Here is a 21,093-nt window from a genome sequence, read left to right as displayed (position 1 = left end):
CTTAGTGTATAATTATAGGAATTATGGCTAAGCAAGAAAGAAGTTGTATGCTTATTCACATTATGTGTGATAACAACATATATTCTCTGGCCTGTTTGTTTTATTTTGTGTGTGTGTGTGCGTGCGTGCGTGCGTGCATGGACAGAGAATTGATAGCAATTATCCTTGCAACTGAACTTAAGCCTCTTAGTTAAGTATATTATATCTATAATAGGCAGATATTTTACCTTCAATTTACTGAAAGTTTAAAAATATTGATGCAATTTCAATGCAGTTATATCCAATCAAAGGTTGTGCTATGTTCTTCCAACTGTGCTACTTATGAAGAGTCACACCGATTAAAGCTTGGATAAACTACTAAAAAATGAACAAAGCCAATACATATATATTTACAAAATCTACTATTTTATACTTTTTTTAATGTATTACACACAAGCTAGGTATAAGTTTATATAGATTTAATACAGAAATGGGTTACCAATAGGTTACTAATTAATTAGGAGCAGTTAATCATTTGTATAAATTCAACGTTTTTTCTTCATGGATGGTAGCAATGCAGGTGATTTTTCTCTTTTCCTTTTAGCACTCTTGAATTTACTTTCATTCGGACAATCAGTACTTGCCAATTTTCGTGTACTATGACGACGGATAATTTGACAATCAGAATTTTCCTGTTGACTGTTTCTTTTACCACTGAACAAAATAAGATAAATTGTAAAAAAAGTGAGTGACATAAGACTAGAAATCAATTTTTATACTTGAGAAAAAAAAAATTCATTTATGATGTAATTTATATAATTATATAATATTTATATAATTTTTATGTATTAGAATTCTTATAATTTGTTCTGTTCTGGAAACCACGTGCACCAACATTGAAGAATATATATTGAGAAAATGAAAAGTCTCTTCCACAATGTCAGATAAACAGGTTATTGGAGACAACTTGATATTTATGTTTATTTTTTCACGGAATGTGCAGTAATACCTGTTGCTAGTTGTAAAAGACATTTTCATTTCACTAATGACAGTGCAGAAATCATCATTAACTTTTCCTTGCCATATAGTTCACAACTGGTGCTTAATATCAAAGAGTTTCATATCAGATTGGCAACTAGAATTGAAGAGTGTTAGTAACCCAGCATTGAGGCAGAAATTCTTGATGATCACAAAGATTGAAAAGTTCCAGAAGAATTTACGAACTGGAATATGTAACAAGGTCAAGACCGTTGCCAGATTAGATCACACCCTGAGGCAAACAATTAAATATCACCCCTGATGGACTATAAGACAAAAATATAAGAAACTCTCCAATTGCTATTTTGTTTTTATTACAAGAAAAACATTAATGCAAAACAATTACATAATAATATTAATTAAATGTTTGCTCTACAGGGATATTCCACAATAAAACTGTTTATAAGCTCTTCTAAATTTAAATTATAAGCTATGCCTGTCTCAATCGATATAGCTGCTAGACTAACCAATCTTTCTTGGATCATTGCTGTTCACAAATAATCTTAATCATTTTATGCTTGGAAAAACTTCTTTCCACACTTGCTACGCTGACAGGACTTGTTAACAATATCCTTAGGGCAGTGGTTACATTGGGATAAATTTCTACAAGATTTTGGTTATATATATATATATATATATATATATATATGATAAAATTTGGTGAAGACCGCTTTTCTCTTGTATTATTTTTGAGAGAATTTTAAATTCTTCAAATAAATCTACTGCATCTACATCAGATGTTTTGCCACTGCTCAAAGCAATTTCTGAGGTCTTTACAATGTTCCAAGACTTCACAGCACCCTTATTAAGCAGTGCCATGAAGCAGGCTTCCTCTTTTCTACACCCAGTCGACAGTACAGAACAAGGTATATCCCAAAATGAAATTTTAAGCGAAACTAAATCCCACGGTTGATGAATTAAACATAATATGTATTTATGAAAGTTTTTTTCTAAGCTACAGATATAAGTGATATGAATGAATTTAGAAACAAGCAAAGAAGTTAATCAACTGAACTGCAAAATAGAAAACAAGAAAGAGACACCTAATTTAAATCTATTCAAATTCAAAGTATTCAATGGTAAAAAGAAAATTTGCATTTATATCTTCCAATCTGAGATTTCACCATGGAAAAAAGAGTGTTGGTCGTTTACCATTCTTGGATATCCTTCTTACTAGCACAGCCTCCAGTACAAAATCAACCCAAGTACCTATCAGAAACCTACCTTTTGGCAGATATACATAAAAAAATCTGCTCTTCACACATCCCAAACAAATTAGTGTTCTCAAGTCATTAATTAATAAATCTCAATGTGTGCTGTTTTCCTCCAGGCCAACAATAAGAACTTCTCACAAACAAAACTTTAATGGAATTAAATGGTTACCATCTTCATCAAATCATAATTGACTACTGTGTTCCAATTCCATATATTTCTGGCATACCTGAGGGTAGGATTTTGAAGAAGTTTCACCTTAATCCAACATATTTTTCTATTGACAAACTTTCTCATCTCTGACCATTTACAAAATGTAAACTGTTGCCTCTCTTTAACTGTTTACTGGATTCCCCTGTAAACAGCAAGTGAAAAAAAAACTGTGAAAAAAACACCACAGAATTAATGAACATCACTACAGTACTGCATTGAATAACTAAAACCTCAAAAGTTGGTCTGACACAGTACGGTATTGATACCAAACACCGTGTAATGTGGGATAAAGCACATCTCCACAGAGGCAATTTTAAATATAAACGGCTTTTCAAAGAAAGTTGAAGCTCATTTACATTATATATGTCTCACTTTCTCTCTCTCCACCCCCCTCCCCAAAATATAAATATCAAAAAAAAAAATTTTTTTTTTTACCATGCAGGTAAAAATCATATTAATTATTATTATTATCATCATTATTTATGGTGTCTTCATGTAGTCTGAAACTCATCGCGAGAGACCCAAATCAACCATCATACAAACAAATCCTATCATACCTCTCCTTGAATCCAATCACCGTCAGGGGACTCAACCAATTCTGGCAATCCATTCCACTCACTCATCACTCTCTATGCAAAAAATCTGGTCTGCACACCCCTGCTAACCACACTCTTACACAACTTCCATGGATGCCCTCCTAAGTTCTCTGACTATTTGTCATATATTGAAAAATTTCACTTGCATCAATTTTATAAAACCCTTTTAATATCTTAAAATTTTCTATGTCCCACCCTTTTCCACCTATCAACTAAATTTGTAACCGACAGACCTTCAACCTATCCTCAAATGGAGTATTCCACAGACCTATCATCATCTTGTTCATTCGTCTCTGAATCAATCTGAATCACCTTTTCAATCCGAAGTGCATAACCTTACATTTTGCAACATTAAACTGATACTCATTATCCTTTGCCCACAATGCTAATTTATTTAAATCATCATGCAGGATATCTACATCACCTTTATCAATTATTGCTCTCCCCAGTTATGCATCATCAGCAAACAACTGAATATCCCTCTTAAATCTTTCCCTATGTCACTGATATACAAATTAAGAATAGTGGCTCTAGTACCGAACCCTGAGGAACTCCACTAGTAACTGTCATTTTCCTAGATTTCACTCCAACATATACTACTCTCCAGTGTCTGTGCATCGGCCATCCCCCTATCCATGCTACTAGCCTCATATCCATTCCCATCCTCTCCAGTTTTTGCAATAGTTTTCCATGTGGTATTCGGTCAAATGTCTTGGCAAACACAAGCAGCATGATGGTACAGCCATTACCTTTATCCAATTCTGCTGTCGCTTTATTATAAAATGTGAATAAGTAACTGAGACAAGACCACCCTTTAAAAAGCATCGCATCTCTATCTACCCACCGTTGTATTTTATCTTTCACCAACTTTTCCAATACTTTACCACCCGCTCCCAATATATTAATTGGTCTGTAGTTTGTTACCTTCTTGCAATGGTACTATCTTTCCACTCCCTCGAAACCCTGTCAGAAATGAGACTTAGACTAAACAACTTCATCAGCGGCAATGCCAATTCTTTTGCACATTCACATAGTACATCAGCCGATATGCCATCCAGTCCCACTGCTATAACTGGTAAAGTGATGGTTGTATTTATCTTATATTCCTGTTCTTCGGATTGCTTGTTGTTTCATTTAACAGTACATTACAATGTACTGTTAATTTCAGTGCTTTTCTTTAAAGTTTATTACCTGTGGTTATTATTTTATTATAATTTTTTTTGTTTGATTGTTAAGCCACAGGTACATTAAAGATTAGCTATCTTCTATTATTATAAAAAGGAGATCTGAAATGTATGTAGTCTATTAATCAAAATAGCTTAGATCCAATTAGTTTATTTTTGTTTAGTAATTTATATGGGCACTCCATGCAAGAAAAAGACTCATCTTGGGGGGATCCACTTTGTCCATTAACACAATACCTATCATACATCTCCTTAAACCTATTCACTGGTGGGGTATTCACAACCACTTCTGGCAATCTATTCCACTCGTTCACCACTCTCCAAGTAAAGAATCAAGTCTGCACACCCTTACACCCTTAATAACCACACTCTTAGACAACTTCCAAGTGTGACCTCTTGTTTTCCCCCAACTTCCCAGGTATTAAAAAATTTCTTTTATGTCAATCTTATAATATTCCTTTAGTAGCTTATAAGTTTCTATCATATCCCATCTCCTCCACCTGTCAAGCTAAACTCTGCAACCCACAACCCTCAATTTATCCTCATAAGGAACATTCCAGAGACCTGTCATCAGCTGGGTCACTCGTCTTTGAATCCTCTCCACCACATCCTGATACCCAAGAAATGCAGGTGACCAAATCTGGGCACAGTAGTCAAGAAGCAGCCAAATCATACCTTTAAAATAAGGATAGAAACTTTCCTGTTTTACTTGTCATTATGTTCTTCAACATCCGAGTAATCCGTTGGGCTATTTTTCCAACATTTGCAGCATGTCCTCTGAACTTCAGATCTCTATTCCCCCCCCCCCTCACCCATCCCAGAATCCTAGCCTCATCAATTTCCTGCAATTCAGTACCATCAACATGATACAAAGTGCGTAATCTTTTCATCCCGAAGTGCATTGTCTAACATTTTACAACACCGAATTGACTACCATTGTTGCCCACACTTCCAATTTATTTAATTGAATGTACCCTTGCAAATCTTCTGCTATATCATTAATGTACAAATTAAAGAGTAGTGATCTTAGTACAGAGACCTAGGGCAATCCACTAGTCACCCTCATTTGCCTTGTGTCTACTCCACCATATACCGCCCTCTCATGTCTGTCTATTAGTGAAGCCCCTATCCATGCCACCAGCCTCATATCCTTCCCATTTGCTCAAACTTATGTAAAAGTTTTCCATGCAGTATTCTTTCGAATGTTTTTGTTTGGAAAGTCCAATATCATTCTGTCTAGAAATTTCCTTTATCCAATTCTGCTGTCACTTTATTATAAAATGTGAATAAATTACTGAAACAGGACCTACCTTCTATAAAGCTATGCTGCCCCCTATAATGAATCATACCCAACTTTTCCAATACTTTAACAACTGCTCCAGAGATACTAATTGGTCTGTAATTTGCTACTTCTGTGTTGGAGCCACCTTTATGTAATGGAATTATCACAGCCTCTTTCCACTTCTTTGGAACCTTGCCAGAGCTGAAATAACTTCGTCAGAGAAAATGCTAGATCACTTGTGCATTCTTGTAGCATACATCATCCAGGTCTACTGTTGTTTTCAGATTGATATTTTTCAATATACACTGAGTGCCTCCAGTTCATCTGTCTCAATGCTCATATCAGTGTCTGTCACCTCAGTAAATGCAAATCACTACCATTGCAAAGTGATCACTTTCTTCTGCTTCTGTCACTTTGCTTCCATCAACAATGAATACAGTTATCTTTCGATAATCATTCTCTCTTAATTTCTACATTGTGACGAAACTCATTATTTCCAAATTTCTTACACTTTTATGCTTTCTTTAATATTTAATATTAATTTTTTCTTTAATATTTGTCTGAATTCAGTTATTTTCTGGATTCCTATAGATAAGTACGTAGTTAAATACCATATAAGAAATAATGAGCAATTTTAACCCAAAGACTTCATGATAATCCTTTTAATATGATTGCTTTTCTGTCATTTTGTTAGCACATTTTGTGTTTATAACTTAGGTTGTATTTAGCTACTTACTTATGTAGGTTTTTTTTTTTCCTTTTAATCCAAGACTGTTGCTTCACAAGATATATTTGCAGCATTCATAAACATGGGACCAAAAATTACTGGCATTAGTAAGACTTTGTGTTGACCAAAGTAGACAAGCTTACCATAAGACAATGCAATGGATACTTCTTCAGTAAGGAAGGCCGTGGAATGGAATATATGGGGAGTTCTTGCAGAGACAATAAATTCAACCAGTGTAGAAATCCTTAATGGTGGGGAGGAAGCATAAGCAATATAAACTCAAACATTGAGTTTAAAGATGTTTGTCATGAGGTAGATGTTAAGTGGATAAAATACAGACTTGGATTTCACTATAGGCTATGTTTATGTAAAGAGGACTGTGAACTTGTATAAACAGATAAGGCTTATGGATACAATTAAGACTATCATTATTGGTGATTTAAACTAGAGGTATAAACAAACAAGCAATATGAAAGGAAGAGAATTTATATACAGTTGCTAGCTTAAGGTATTAGGATAACTCCTTTAAGAAGCACACAATGAAAGAGACGTGGTGCAATTATATCAATCCAGTAATAACATCTGAGAATCTTTATATAAATGAGATAGCCGTTTTTGCCTCTAACACTGATTCTAAAATCAGTCACTCTGACTTGAGCAACTTCTATGTCATGCAAATTGCTGCACAAGACTGCTACTTGCCAGAGGGCTTTTTCTATTGATTAAATGGAAAACGTTCACTTGTGGGAAAGAGTACCCAGAGCAACACAGTCGACCAGTCAAGATGAGCCATAATAATGACAACAAATAGTTTTTATATCCTTCGAGGCAAATATCTTTTCCTATGCTTATAGTAGGTTAAGTTACAAGCACATGGTACTTCAAACACGCGAGATAAAGATTGCTAGTCGGATGTGTGGGGAGGTGAGTCTGCAAGATTTAAGGTGATGAGTGGTGTACCCCAGGAATCAGCCCATTGTCTACTATTATTCAGTCTTTACATTAATGAAATTTGAAAGGATTTGACAGGAGACAGTTGTAGGGGATAATGCAAAAATAAGTAGGTAATCAGGAATGCAACTGACATGTAACACTTGTAGAATGAATTGAATAAGCTGAAACTGTAGTCATGTCAAAATGGTTCTCTGTCGATGTCAGTAAATTTAACTTTAGTGTGATAAGATATTATTATGTGATACCTCCAAGGACTCATCATGGGAGGGCACTCTACTCCACTATGCATCACTCACTACCTTCCTACTTAAATATCCAACAGCATCTACCGATCACCACCAATTGTATTTTTTGTCTGTAAACTGCTTGTTTATACTGGTGGGATTATACATGAGAAAACTAATCAGGCTAGGTTCTTGGAGTTTTATTAGACAAGAAGGTGAAGTTCAGAAACCTTACAGCAAAGATTGCAAATATCATTCAGAGAATAATTGGAATGTTGAAACAAACATTAGCATGTAAGGATAATGAAGTCATTTTGGCTCTTTACAAGGTCTTGATATAATATCACGTAGACTACTGTGCCCAGATCTGGTCTTCTGGTTTCTGTGATGATGTACATAGTGGAGAGGATTCAAAGGAGAGTTTTAAAGATGATATTAAATGAACACTGAGTGAGAATTTGTAGCTGCAGACACTAGCATAAATGAGAAAGAGGGATAATATAATAGACTAATGAAAAGGTAATTATAGAATACAGTAGATGAAACTTTTTATGGAGAGTGGGGAGAAGACAGGAAGATTTCCTTAGAAACTGGGAACTGAGTGCAGTCAGGAAGTCTTTGGTAATCATAGTAATATTTATAAATACGAATTTTTATGGCTATTTTTGTTTAGGAGTACCCCTTTTTTTAAAATGTCATTGGCTTTTTACTCAATTTTTAGGGCATTACTGATGTTTTAAATACAAATACATGAAGAATATATATGGTAAGAATAATTTTGGACATACCTTTAGGATGTTTCTGGTTGTCTTCTTATTCAACAGCATCCGGCGTATGCCGATATACATTTGTATTACTGTTGAAGTATGAATGAAAGGAAGAGGGGGGGTTGGAAATGTGGAGATAGAGAGTTGTGGAAGAATTGAATTGTGGGTGAGGCAAGAGGCATGCCAACTTTTAAAACTCAGATTTTAAGGGTGGGCTAAGAACTCTTTGGGAAGAAAGTGAAAAATAGAAAATTTTTTTGGGGAAAGGAGAAGGATAGAATATGATGGAACAAGATTAGTGGTAAGAGTAATGGGATGCGAGCTGTTTTGACAGTGCGTTGTCTTAGGAGCTCATGGGAAAAGTGGAGGCTATGTCATGTCAATTTGGTGTTTTTGTTTTGGGTGTATCTGTTGTTTTCTATTGGTCGAAGTCATGACCTAATTTCTATGTTTTGGAACTTCCAAATAAACATAAAATGCTTATTTTAGAATAAGCATTTTATGCTATCGTTTCCGATATTCTGTTTCATTTTCCTGTATGTCTATTATTATGGCTTTGTCGATTTGTGAGGTATGCTTCTGTTCAAGAGTGTGGACCGCTATTTCTTTTTCCTGTATTTTGTATTCTGTTTCTTATTGTTTAAATGTCCTGGAATTGGTATGCTGCAGTCACAGAAGTGTTCCTGTAGTCTAGCCCATAAAGATCTGATTGTGGAACGTGTGTAAGTGACATCACAGTCTTGTTGGCTAGGAAATTTGTAAACTACATTGTGGTGTTCTAGTATTTCTATGTATGTGTGAGATTTTGAAGGTTTTAGAAGTGCTGCTAATATTTGGTTCATGATTTTAAATACATGTTTAAAAATGTATTTGTAGGCTTTGTATGTGTTCTGGATGTATGGCAGTTTGATGATTTTTGTGCTTGGAAGCTTGTTTTCGTTGTTGGATTGTTTGATGGGTTTTTGCCATTATGCTAACAAAATAAATTATTTTGTTGTCATAATTTATTAGCTGTGTTGGGTAATTTTGGTTTTTAAAAATCTGTGTTAATTTCTTTATTTCTATGTTGAGATAATTATATGCAATTGAAAACTTGTATGCACATAAAGTGTGCGACAATGACTGAATTTTTGATAGAATAAGGATGGTATGAGTTAAAGTGGAGGTAATTTCTGATATGTGTGGGTTGTGGAATATTTTTATGGCTATTTTGTTGTTGTTCTAATTAATACATTCTGAAAAAAATAGACCTAAATGGAGGAATAAGCATAGATGGTGAAAAACTACAAATCCTTATGTTTGCCAATGATCTAGTACTGATATCCCACAACCCAAAAGTCCAAGAAAAAATGGGTGAAAAATTATACACAAACAGCAGTAAGATAGGCTTAGGAGTGAATCTAGAAAAAGCACAATGGATCAAAAACATCTACACAAGTGACATTCACCTATGTATTAATAACATCCCTATAGAACAAGTTGACTCCTACAATTACTTAGGACAAAAATAAAAACGAATAACGATTTATCTGAAGAACTAGTAAAAAGAAAGAATGCTGCATGGCTATCATTCAACAGACTAAAAGAAACACTTACTGATCCAAATCTTGACATCTCTGCAAAGACAAAACTATTTAATAGTGACATTCTTCCTTCCATTGCATAGGGATCAGAAACATGGAACACAAAAAAAGAAGAAACTCTCAGAATAACTCAGCATGCAATAGAACGTAGGATTTGTAACACCAGCAAAATGAAATATGTTAGAAACACGGAACTAAGAGAGAGATCAGGCATAAAAGATGTGATAACTGCAGTATATGAAAGCAAGATAAGATGGGCAGGTTACATAGCCAGACTCAGGGAAAACAGATGGACATAAAGAATACTCAACTGGCAACCATGAATAAAGAGAAAACCAGAAAGACCACCTACAAGATGTGAAGATACACTAATGAAATCTATGGGTGTAACATGGAAGAGAGGGGCTCAAGATCGAGATCATTGGAGGCATCTTTGTGACCTACGCTCAGGGAGAAATCCTGAGTGAAACACAGGTCCATCAAAGTAATCAAGGTAATCTAATTAATGTCAGGTTTAGGAAATTTATGGATTTTTCATGTTCTGTTTCTATGGTGAATTTTAGTCTCTTGCTGAAGCCATTAAGGGATACTTGTAAAGTGATGAAGCATGTTGGTTCTCCAATGCATAGAATATTGGCAATGTATCGGCCATAAAAGGTGATATGGGAGGAGGGACATGGAGGGCTGAGTAGGTGTGATTCTATATGTGATAGAAATAATTCAGCTAACTGTCCAGCTAATAAAAATATTTTGGCATATTTCAAATAAATATATCAGCTAATAAAAATTAAGGAGTCAGAAAATTTGGATATAGATGTTATTGTTAAATTTAAAGTAGTTTGTTGAGATTATTAGTTTTATCAGGTTTACGATATTGTTGGGTGTTAACTTTGTTCATGATCCTACAGTGTGGCCTTCTGTGAGTAATGTGGAAACGATGTCTAAAGTTCTGGGGACGTCTATGTTGGTGTATAGCAACATTGCATCCAGTGAAGGGAGGATGTCATTGTGGATCAGAGTTAGGTTTTAATTTTTAGATATAGGTGATCAGTGTTTTTTATCATTGATTTTGACTCGGTTAGTAAAGGTTTGAGTAGTTTTACTACGAATTTTGATAAGGGTGATTGGTGGTGCTTTTGTATGAGACTATTAGGCAGACCGGGGAACCATCTTTATGGGTTTTAATTTGTCCAAATACGTATGGAGCACGTGTGGTGCAGGGTGTTGTGTTTTTCACTGTTTTTTTTTTTGTCTATCTTGTTTTGATTTTTTAGAATGTGTAGGGTGTTGTTAATTTGTTTTATGAGCTCGAGGGTGGAGTCATTTAGAACTTTTTGGTATGTATTTTGGTCATTTAAAATAGCTGTTATTTTGTTATGGTAATCCATTTTGTTTATGATGACTATTGTGTTGCCTTTGTCTGCTTTTACGATTGTTATATTTGGGTTCTTTTTTAATGATATCAGAGCAAAGCTTTTTGTAGGTTAGGAGTACCGTTGGATTTTATTTTTATTTTGCTATTTAAGATGTTTATTTTATGAAATATTACTTTTATTTTTATTTTGTTGTTGAATTTTATTTTTATTTTGCTATTTAAGATGCTTATTTTATGAAATATTACTTCTTTGTTGGGATATGATTCTAGTTTGGCTTGGATTTCAATAATAATAATAATGTCTACATATTGGTTTAGAATGTTGATTAAATTTGGTGTCAGGTTGTATGGTGGTGTTATCCGAAGGGTAGGAAGCTGTACGTTTTTGCTGTTGGGGGGGGGGGGGTCTGTTAGGGCATTCCATATTTTTTTTTTTTTTGCATGATGCATTTCAATTCATTGTGTGTGTAGTCATTGATGTGTGATTGGACATGTTTTGAAAAAGTGCCCATTCATTTGTGCTTAGTAATGTTTTTAGCCTGTTTTTTGTTTGGTGAACGTATAAATACGTTGTTGTTAAAATTTATATTTTAACAACGCCAGAAGCCAGTTGTTCAGTGCAAAAGAAGACAAATTCAGTTCTATCAGCAGGAAAGGTCATAGTATTGGTGTTTTGGAATGCTAAAGGCATTTTGTTTATTAATTATCTTGAAAAGGGTAAAACAATAACTGGGGAATATTATTCCGATCTTTTAACCAGACTAGACATAAAGATTTGTGAGAAATGAGCATTGGGAAATGAGAAATATCAATGGGAAAATTAAGAGATCTGTACTATGAATTGTTGGAACATCCACCCTATTGCTCAGATTTGGCTCCCTCTAACTTCTACTTCTTCCCAAAACTAAAACTGTTCCTTGCTGGTCAGAGTTTTATTTCAAATCAAGAGGTGATTGCAGCTGTAAAGGGGTATTTTGTAGATCTTAATGAGAACCACTACAGGTACAGGATTGCTGGAATAAATGTATTACTCGTAAGGGAGATTATGTTGAAAAATAAAAGTAATTTTGAAATTATAAATTAATTTTTAGGCCAAGAACTTTTCAGACTGCCCTTGTATTCCCCAGTTACTGTTTTACCCTTTTCAAGATAATTAATAAACAAAATGCCTTTAGCATCCCAAATCACTGATGCCATGACCTTTGTCTTCTTTGGCGCTTAACAACCAGCTTCTGTCCACTGTTTTGATTACTGTTTGGATTCTGGGTGTGTCTCATCCATAGTAATAAAATATTGATGCACAAAATCAGTTTTATTCTTGTTAAAATGCTCGAAGCACTGTTCAGAGATTTTTATGCGAGTGTGTTTTTGATCTGCTATGAGCAAGCGTGGCACCCATCTTGAGCAAAGCTTTTTCATTTGCAATTCTTCATGCAAAATGTATCCTGCATGTTCTTTCCTATAGTTTCTAAATTGCTGAGACTAAATGCCTATAGTCTCAGCAATTTCATATACTTTGACTTGCTGGTCATCCAATATTATATCATGCACTTGATTAATGATTTCTGGTTTTATTACACTTTTTGGACGTCCTCCACATGGATCATCTTCAAGGCTGGTACGGCCACATTTATACCCACCAGCCTTTTTTGCTTACTTTCTTAATTGTCAAAAACAAAGGAGAAGAGTGTCCATAAACTTTTAGGAACTTCAAATGAATTTCTTTTGGCATGAAACCTTCTTTTACAAAGAATTTTATAACCGCACGATACTCAATTTTATCCATTTCATGGAATACAGACAACACTTTGGCTTCAGACAGCTGTATAAAACAAACTACTTGATAGAATGACCTGCAATTTCACATGGATGCTTATCACAGATGTACCAAAAAAAATATCATGCCGATAGTGTTGCCATCTATGATTAAGGCCAAGAACTTTGCAGACCACCCTCGTATGTGCACTCTTCAATCAAGAGGGTGCATGTTGAAATCTCACCATGGCCACAGATGTTTTGTGATGTCATCAGGTGGCAGATAAGTTTCACCGAAGTGAGACCACTGTCAGACTTAATGGAGACCTGAAGTGGCTTGAAAAGTTCCATGTTTGGTCTCCCTGGAGCAGGGTTCCTGAATTATGTAAAAAATGAATATCGAAAAAAATATTTAAAAAATCAATGAACAATCGACAGAAAAATTTCAGATCACTCGTCGTACTAATGTACTATACATTTACAACATTTTGTGGGTGGGAATTGCACACACACAGCTTGATAAATATGCATTCCTACTCACAAGTGGGAAGTAGATTTTGCTGGCTGCAAACAACTGAAGACTGGACAAAACAGAATATTTTTTATTTAACAGATAATAACTTTTTCCCATAACGTTTTCCCACTGGTGCAGTGGTCAAAAGTTCAAATCCTCTGTACACTCTGGTGTACAGAGGATTTGAAATTGGAAGTGATCACTATTTAGTCTTGAGGATAACATTGAATTTGATATTGAAAAGAAGAACATGTAAGAAAGTTTTAAAGCAAATATAAGTTGAGAAGCTCTCAGATGTGAACTGTAGACTAAAATACACAAATATTATTCAAGAAAAAATGAAAGAGTTTGAGAACAGGAACCAAACATTGGAGATTCAGTGGCAAGCCTTGAAGAAAACACTGACTGATTCAGCCAGAGAGGTATATGGTGAGGTTGTCTGCAAGGATAGAAAAATCAGAACTCCATGATGGACACAGGAAGTTAAAGTGGCAGTGAAAGAAAAGAAGAAAGGATATCAAATGCTCCTGGCAAATAAGTCAGCTTGTGCTCTTAGAGAATACAGAGACAAATGTAAAAAAGGTAAACACTGTGTAAAAGTAGCTAAAAACAAGTCATGGGAAGACTTTGGTAAGAAGATTGAAAATAAATATCAAGAAGGAGGCAAAATCAGGGCTGGCCATCTGGGGGGGGGGGGGGGTGAGGTGGGTGCAATGCACCCAGGCCCCACGATCGAGTGGACACAGTCAGTACACATTTGCAGAAATATATTTTTTATTATTTTTTTTCCTTCTTCTATTTTTGCTTATAACTAAAGGGATTTCATCAACAGGATTTTAGGGCCCCCGGTAATAATAATATCTCTGTGTTTCTCTATTATATTAGGGTTTTTACTTAACCCTTTTGATGCGTTTATGCAGTGTATAAAAATTAACAAACACGATTTCATTTTTACCTTAAAATGCCTGATTCATCATTAGTTTTTTTCTAATCTGTTACACATTTATATCATTTGGTTTGTTATTGAAACCGTTGAAAAAATATTTATTATATTCTTATATATAGTTAGTCTAGAGCATGGATGGACAACCCTTAACATGCCTGCCAAACGTGGTACGCCAATGACTTTTTTTTCCGGCACGCAACTCAGGGCTCATCTTAAAAAATAATTAAATAAAAAAATACATTTTAAATCTCTTTGCTGACACATATTTTAACTTAATATAATACAATTTTATTAAGTACAGCTATACCAAATAAAAATGCAATAATTAATTAAACTCTACCAACTGTTTCATAATAATAAGTAATAAGAAAATTAGAAACAAACATCCTATTTTCAAGCTATCGATATATCTCCGCGATATACTGGGTACAAGTTTTGTCCAGTTCAGTTGTTGCATTATTCGTCAGGCATCCAGAAGTGGTGCGACTCCTTTACCATCATTTGATATATCTTTTCATGTTTCGTAAAGAACGTATCCGTTTTCTAAAGTGTATTTGGATTTTATTAAATCGTAAGTCATTAAAATATGGATTGGAAGTATTTATTGTCAATTAATATGTTTAACTTACTACATATAAGAGCAAATTTCCTTTACATTGATTTTCGGAAATTAAAGTTTTCAGTTTTTTTCATAAAATCCCCGCATATATTGCAATTGCTATTTCCTGCCTAGAGAGCAGTTTCCTTGTGTGCATCCTACCCAAATAGCACCATCTGCTACCCCATTATTTCAAGCAAAAATTAGCAATAATTTACAAGACTTGAGATACTTAATGAACCATCCTTCACGAATGACTAATGAACAGACAGCTATGGTACTAGGCCAGTAAAGATATGTGCATATATGATTGGTGCGGTATTAACAAAAGATCGCGCGAGTCAAAGATAAAAGTCAGCAGACAATTTTTGAATTGAAATGCTAATTCTCTTCAACCAAATTCAATATCTGAAAGTGTCATAACAATATTCACTATATATTTCCAAGCTTTAACACGTTTACGAATTTTAACACTTTCTGTTGATTTTTATTGTTGCTCTGCATTTGAGCTGGAGGGACAGACTCCCACACATCTAGTTTTTAGTGTTTGCCAGTGCAGCATATGGTTTTGCTTGTGGCTAAATAGCATAGTTTTTGGGGAAAGGGACATGCGATTCATTAGTTAGCGCCTTTATCCCAGCAGTCTCTAATTGCACTATTTGTTGAGAAATATATTACACAGACTGCAAATGTTTGTACCTTATTCAGTGATGCAATAAAATGACCTGCTTTTACTGGCGTCTGCAGACGCATTGGCTAGTATGGAAGGTTTGCCACGGGAAGCGAGTAACTATTGCCATGAGGTAAACGTGATAAAACTTTTTTTTTTTCTGTGCGAGGTTACGCGAAACTTTTCAATTTATTTTTTTCACAAAGTAAAATCAGGGGTGCGAGTTATATGCGAGGACCAGGTATATTCCAGTAAATACGGTAAATTATTTTTAAAGCTATGTGAAATGTATTATCAACATTCAGAATTGTGAGGTGTTGTCTGCACGTGATTAGATCTCAACTACGTTAATTTCAACTTAGTTAATAGTGATAGATAAGGGTGAAATTGATGTACTGAAGTAAACAAACGAAAAAAATAAACACATTCCTTGAGTGTTTCTAAAATTTCATAATATCGTAAAAAGTATGTAGGTATTTAACTTTTTGTTAATTCATGGGATAAAAATATTTAATATAATTTACTTATTCGACAGGCAAAGCCTAACCCATAATGTCCATGCCAAGAAAGTATCCCTCTGGGTGTCAAAAAAGGAAATCAGCAGAAAAGAAAAAAGAAGATAAGCAAAATCTCAAAAAGTCACAAGTAGATTTGTTTTCATGGTTACAAAATAAATCTGACAACGAAATTGCTATAACTTCAGCAGTTGCGATTCAAACTCCAAACAAGCTACACAACTTTTCAATGAAAATGTAGAAACTGTGGGATTTGTCGAAAAAGACGCGTCTGATTATACAAACGTTATGGATACAGCAAATAATGAAGAAAACAATAATAACAATGGTGATCAAGTGAATATAAATAATCCAGGTTTGTGGCCAAATATTATAACTGATAAATTTAGATTATTTTGTGTTAAAACCGGACCTAAACAACATCATCAAGACGCATTCGTTAAGAATGTTGAAGGTAGATCATTTTCTACATCGTACTATTAAAAAAAATGCAAAATGGTGAAACTCAGCTTCACAGATGGTTAGTTTACTCAAAAGCTCAAGACTCAGTATTTTGCTTTTGTTGGGCATTATTTTCCAAAAGAAGAGGAAAAGATCACTCAACACAATTTATATATGGTTTTAATAAATGAAGAAAACTGTCATCTGTAATTCGAGATCACGAGCTTTCTGTTGGTCACTTTAATTCTTTTATTGCTTGGCAAGAATTACTAAAAAGGCTTAATTTATGTTCGGCTGTTGACAGAACAAATCAAATTAATATAAATAAAGAAACGGAACGTCTAAATTTACTATTCCAGAGAATTGTAGATGTAATTCTATTTTTAGCAAGTAATAATCTGTCATTTCGAGGATCCCATGAAACAATAGGAACGCCAAATAATGGAAATTTTTTAAGTTTAATAGAATTATTAAGTAAATATGATCCTGTGCTAATGGATCATGTAAACAGAATTAAAAATATGAAAAAAAGAATTGTGCATCATTTGGCACATAGATTTCAAGAGGGAATTATTGCTGCATTAGGTAATGAAGTCCTTAATAAAATTAAAGACGATATAAAAGCATCCATATATTACAGTATCCAAATGGATTGTACTCCTGATATTTCTCACAAGGAACAAACTTCAATAATTATTAGATATGTAAATTTTGTAGACAAAAAATTAATTATAAACGAGTTATTTATAGGATTTATTGAAGTAACTGATGTGACTGGTGAAGGACTAGCAAATTTGCTTTTAAAAAGAATAGGTGAGCTTGATTTAGATATTATGAATTGTAGAGGGCAAGCATATGATAACGGTAGCAATATGAAGGGAATATATAAAGGCGTACAATCTATAATAATTAGTTTAAACCCTCATGCAATTTATGTACCTTACTTATCACATTCTTTTAATCTGATAATTTGTGATGCTTCCAGTAGTATGTATCATAAAAAATTTTTCAGAATATTGCAACGTTTATACTGTGTATTTTCTGCATCTACAAAAAGGTGGGAAATTATACAAAAGCATTTAAATTTTACGCTTAAACCATTATGTGATACTCGATGTGAAGCCAAAATAGACGCAGTCAAAGCAGTGCATACACAGTTTGAACAAACTTATGCCTTAGAAGAATTTATTGGTGCAATTAACGATAACACAGCAGTATCCGAAGCTAAAAGTCTACTAGATTCATTACAAGAAATGCCATTTTTAAGCTTATCGATGTGGTTTACAATATTGTCAAAAATTAATAGTATCAACAAACTATTTCAAGCAAAAACAATTGTTCTTGACTCTGCTTTTAATTTAGTGAATAAAATTAAAAATGAAATCCAAAATTTAAGATCAAAATTTAACACATTTAGACGAAGCAAAAATGATAGCATGAAACTTGAATATTTCCAAAGACTTCCCTGAAAAAAGAATTTGAAAAAGAAAAAGATTATTTTCTGAACTAGTAGAAGATGAAGTTTTACTAAACCAGGTAGAGGAATTTAGATGTCACTTTTTCAACATTGTGATTGATACTGTTATTGTACAAATAGATGAGAGATTTAAAAATATACCCAATGTTATTTATTTTAAATTAATCACTGATATAAAAACACTAGAAAACCGCTCAAGGGATTTTGTAAAATATTATAGTAAAGATGCAAATGAAGACTTAATCCAGGAAATTGATTTGTTAAGAGAATTGATCTTGGACCAAAAAAATATAAATAACGCGTGAGACATATTGCAATACATATTAAATAATAGTTATAATGAACTATTTCCAAATGTACTAACTGTATTGAAAATTTTCTTTATGTTACCAGTTACTATAGCAAGTGCAGAGCATTCTTTTAGCAAATTAAAAACGATAAAGAATTATCTTCGGTCAAGTATGTGAAGAACGCTTAAATGCACTTGCTATATTAAGCATCGAAAAGGAAATTGCCAAAAACTGTAATTTTTCGGAAATGATTAATGACATAGCAAAAAAAATCGCATATTTAAATAAATACATATTAAGCAATATACGTGTTAGTAAAACTAGGCCCCTAAATAGTAAACCTATTTATTTTTTTATTACTTTAAACAATAATTAATTGTAAATAGTTTCTGTGTGCTAGTTGGTGAGCCAGGTTACTTTTATTTGTGTTCAATATTAATTTATTTTAATTATTTAATACTTTTGTTTTGTGTTCAGTAAACGTTATGTTAACCTGTTATATTTTGAATGTGTTTTTTTGTTTTACTGTGCCAAAATCATTTGCAGGTTTTACAATACGTTTATTTTGAATCCTTTAATTTTTACCTTTGAAAAATATTTTAGGACCCCAAAAGGTTTCTGGCACCTGGGCCCCTTTATAGAGAAGGCCGGCCCTAAGCAAAATATTCTGGAGGCTGTTGAAAAAGCTCAAAAATGGAGGAAAGAGTGCTGTAAAAGGAATTAGAGATGATAAAGGTGACATGAAAACAGGAGAAAAAGATATCCTTCGAGTATGGAGTAATTACTTTGAAAAACTGTTAAATGAAACAAGCAGTGATAACAATACAGTGGTAAAAAAACACTGACCAGGCTTGCAGTCAGGAATACATATCCATACTTGAAGTAGAAGAAGCCATCAAAAGCCTGGAATGTGGAAAGGCAGCAGGAGTAGATGATATTCAACCAGAAATGCTCAAGTATGGAGGTATAAAAGTCTTACAGTGGCTGCACTATATAGTTCAGAAGGTTTGGACAAAGGGATGAATTCCAGATAATTGGAGTAGAGCTCTCATAGTACCCATATATAAAAAGGGAAATAAAACTGAATGTGAGAATTACAGAGGTATTTCCCTACTGAGTATTCCTGACAAGATTTATGCAAGCATACTTGTTGAGAAGAATTGTGGAAGAAAAGCGTGGTGAAGAAGCTGGATGCAGGCCAAATAGGGGCTGTCAGGATCAGATTTTAACTTTACGACAGATAGTTGAGAAATCATGGAATATAACAAAGATCTGTATTTAAGTTTTGTAGATCTGGAAAAGACATATGACAAGGTGCCAAGAGAGAGAGAGGCTATTCAAAATGCTACAGTTATATGGTGTTAATGGGGCATTATATCAAGCAATACTTAGTCTTTATTTGAGTTGTAAGTCAGCAGTTAGAATTGAAGGAAATACAGGAAGGTGGTTTAATGTTAAATCTGGTGTGAGGCAAGGATGTACATTATCCCCTCTGTTATTTATTATCTATATGGATCACATTATGAAGGAAAGTGGTATTAAACCTAATATGAAAATTGGAGGTGTTAATCTCAGCTCTTTGCTTTATATGGATGATGTTATAGTTCTAAATAAATCATTTACAAGACTGGAAGAGTCCCTGACTAAATTGAATAACTGTTGTAATAGATATGGTGTGAAGGTCAGCAATAACAAGACAATGAAAATATGCAGAAGCATTGAAAATATCAACTGAATTGTGAATGGAGAAACTATAGAACAAGTAAAACATTTCAGCTACTTAGGCATGATTTTTAGCGAAAATGGTAAATTAAATATGGAAATAGACAACAGAATCAACAACACTGGTATGGTAGATCATCAAATGAATAAATTTATATGGAATAAGAGAGAAATTAGCCAAAACACTAAATTATCTGTATACAAGACAGTGTTCAAGCCAATTTTAATTTATGGATCTGAACGCTGGGTTAGAAGTAAAACACTTGACCAAAGACCACAGATATGAGAGTCCTGAGAAAGATTGGGGACATGAACAGAGTGCATCAATGGCAATATCATATTAAAAAACAAAGATATTAGGAAAGAACTTGATATTGTCAGCATCCAGAAATGCATTAGCAGAGCTAATCTCAGGTGGTATGGTCACTTAAGCAGAATGGGAAAGGAAAGATTAACAAAACAAGTGTTTTTTGCCATGTTGGCAGGAAAAAGACGTAGAGGAAGACCAAGATATAGGTGGATTGACAAAGTGCCTTAGAAAACAGAAATATAAGACCTGATAATATTGGAGTCTTGACTGGTAACAAACTGATTTGGAGGAAAATTTTAGATAAGAAGTTAGTAATGGTGTAAATTTTTCATGTAGTACTATCATATCCTGTACATCCCTTGAGGGTATATATCAGGAATTTGATGATGATAGATGATAACTTTCTAAACAAAATCTTTTTTCATAACTTTAAAAAAACAAAGAAGAATATGCAAGTATGTGAGCTAGGATTTGTTTATTATTTATTGACTTCTTAGAATGATTCTTATACAAAAATAGAATGGTCTCCAATCAACATAGCACCACTAATCACTTCATACAACTTCTATGACTTATTGGGACATATCATTAAAAAAAACTGGTGGGTGATCTTGGGGTGAGTATATTATTTTCATGGTGAGCAGGATTTTGCATAATTTGTTGAGCCCTGTGCGCACGCACACACACACACACACACACAAATTTTTCTTTTAAATTTAAA

At 33.8% G+C, this 21,093-nt stretch overlaps 1 protein-coding gene across 2 annotated transcripts in view; it reads right to left on the bottom strand.

Moving 5' to 3' along the window:
- Positions 1 to 386: 386 nt before the first annotated feature.
- The window catches only part of LOC150106264 (uncharacterized), a 379,399-nt gene continuing 358,692 nt past the window's right edge, over positions 387 to 21,093 (bottom strand). For both annotated transcript variants that reach the window (XM_090393059.1, XM_090393060.1), the window contains one exon: positions 387 to 693. In XM_090393059.1, coding sequence (XP_090249185.1) covers positions 525 to 693 — 169 coding nt within the window. In that variant the 3' untranslated portion in view covers positions 387 to 524. The remainder of the gene's footprint in view (positions 694 to 21,093) is intronic.

This window comes from Typopeltis vanoorti, chromosome 5 (genome assembly GCF_054136105.1).
Source record: "Typopeltis vanoorti isolate ZY-2024b chromosome 5, IOZ_Tvanoo_1.0, whole genome shotgun sequence".
Classification (NCBI taxonomy): Eukaryota; Metazoa; Arthropoda; class Arachnida; order Uropygi; family Thelyphonidae; genus Typopeltis; species Typopeltis vanoorti.
The sequence above is the reverse complement of the archived record's forward strand: the minus strand, read 5'-3'. Positions and strand labels throughout refer to the sequence as shown.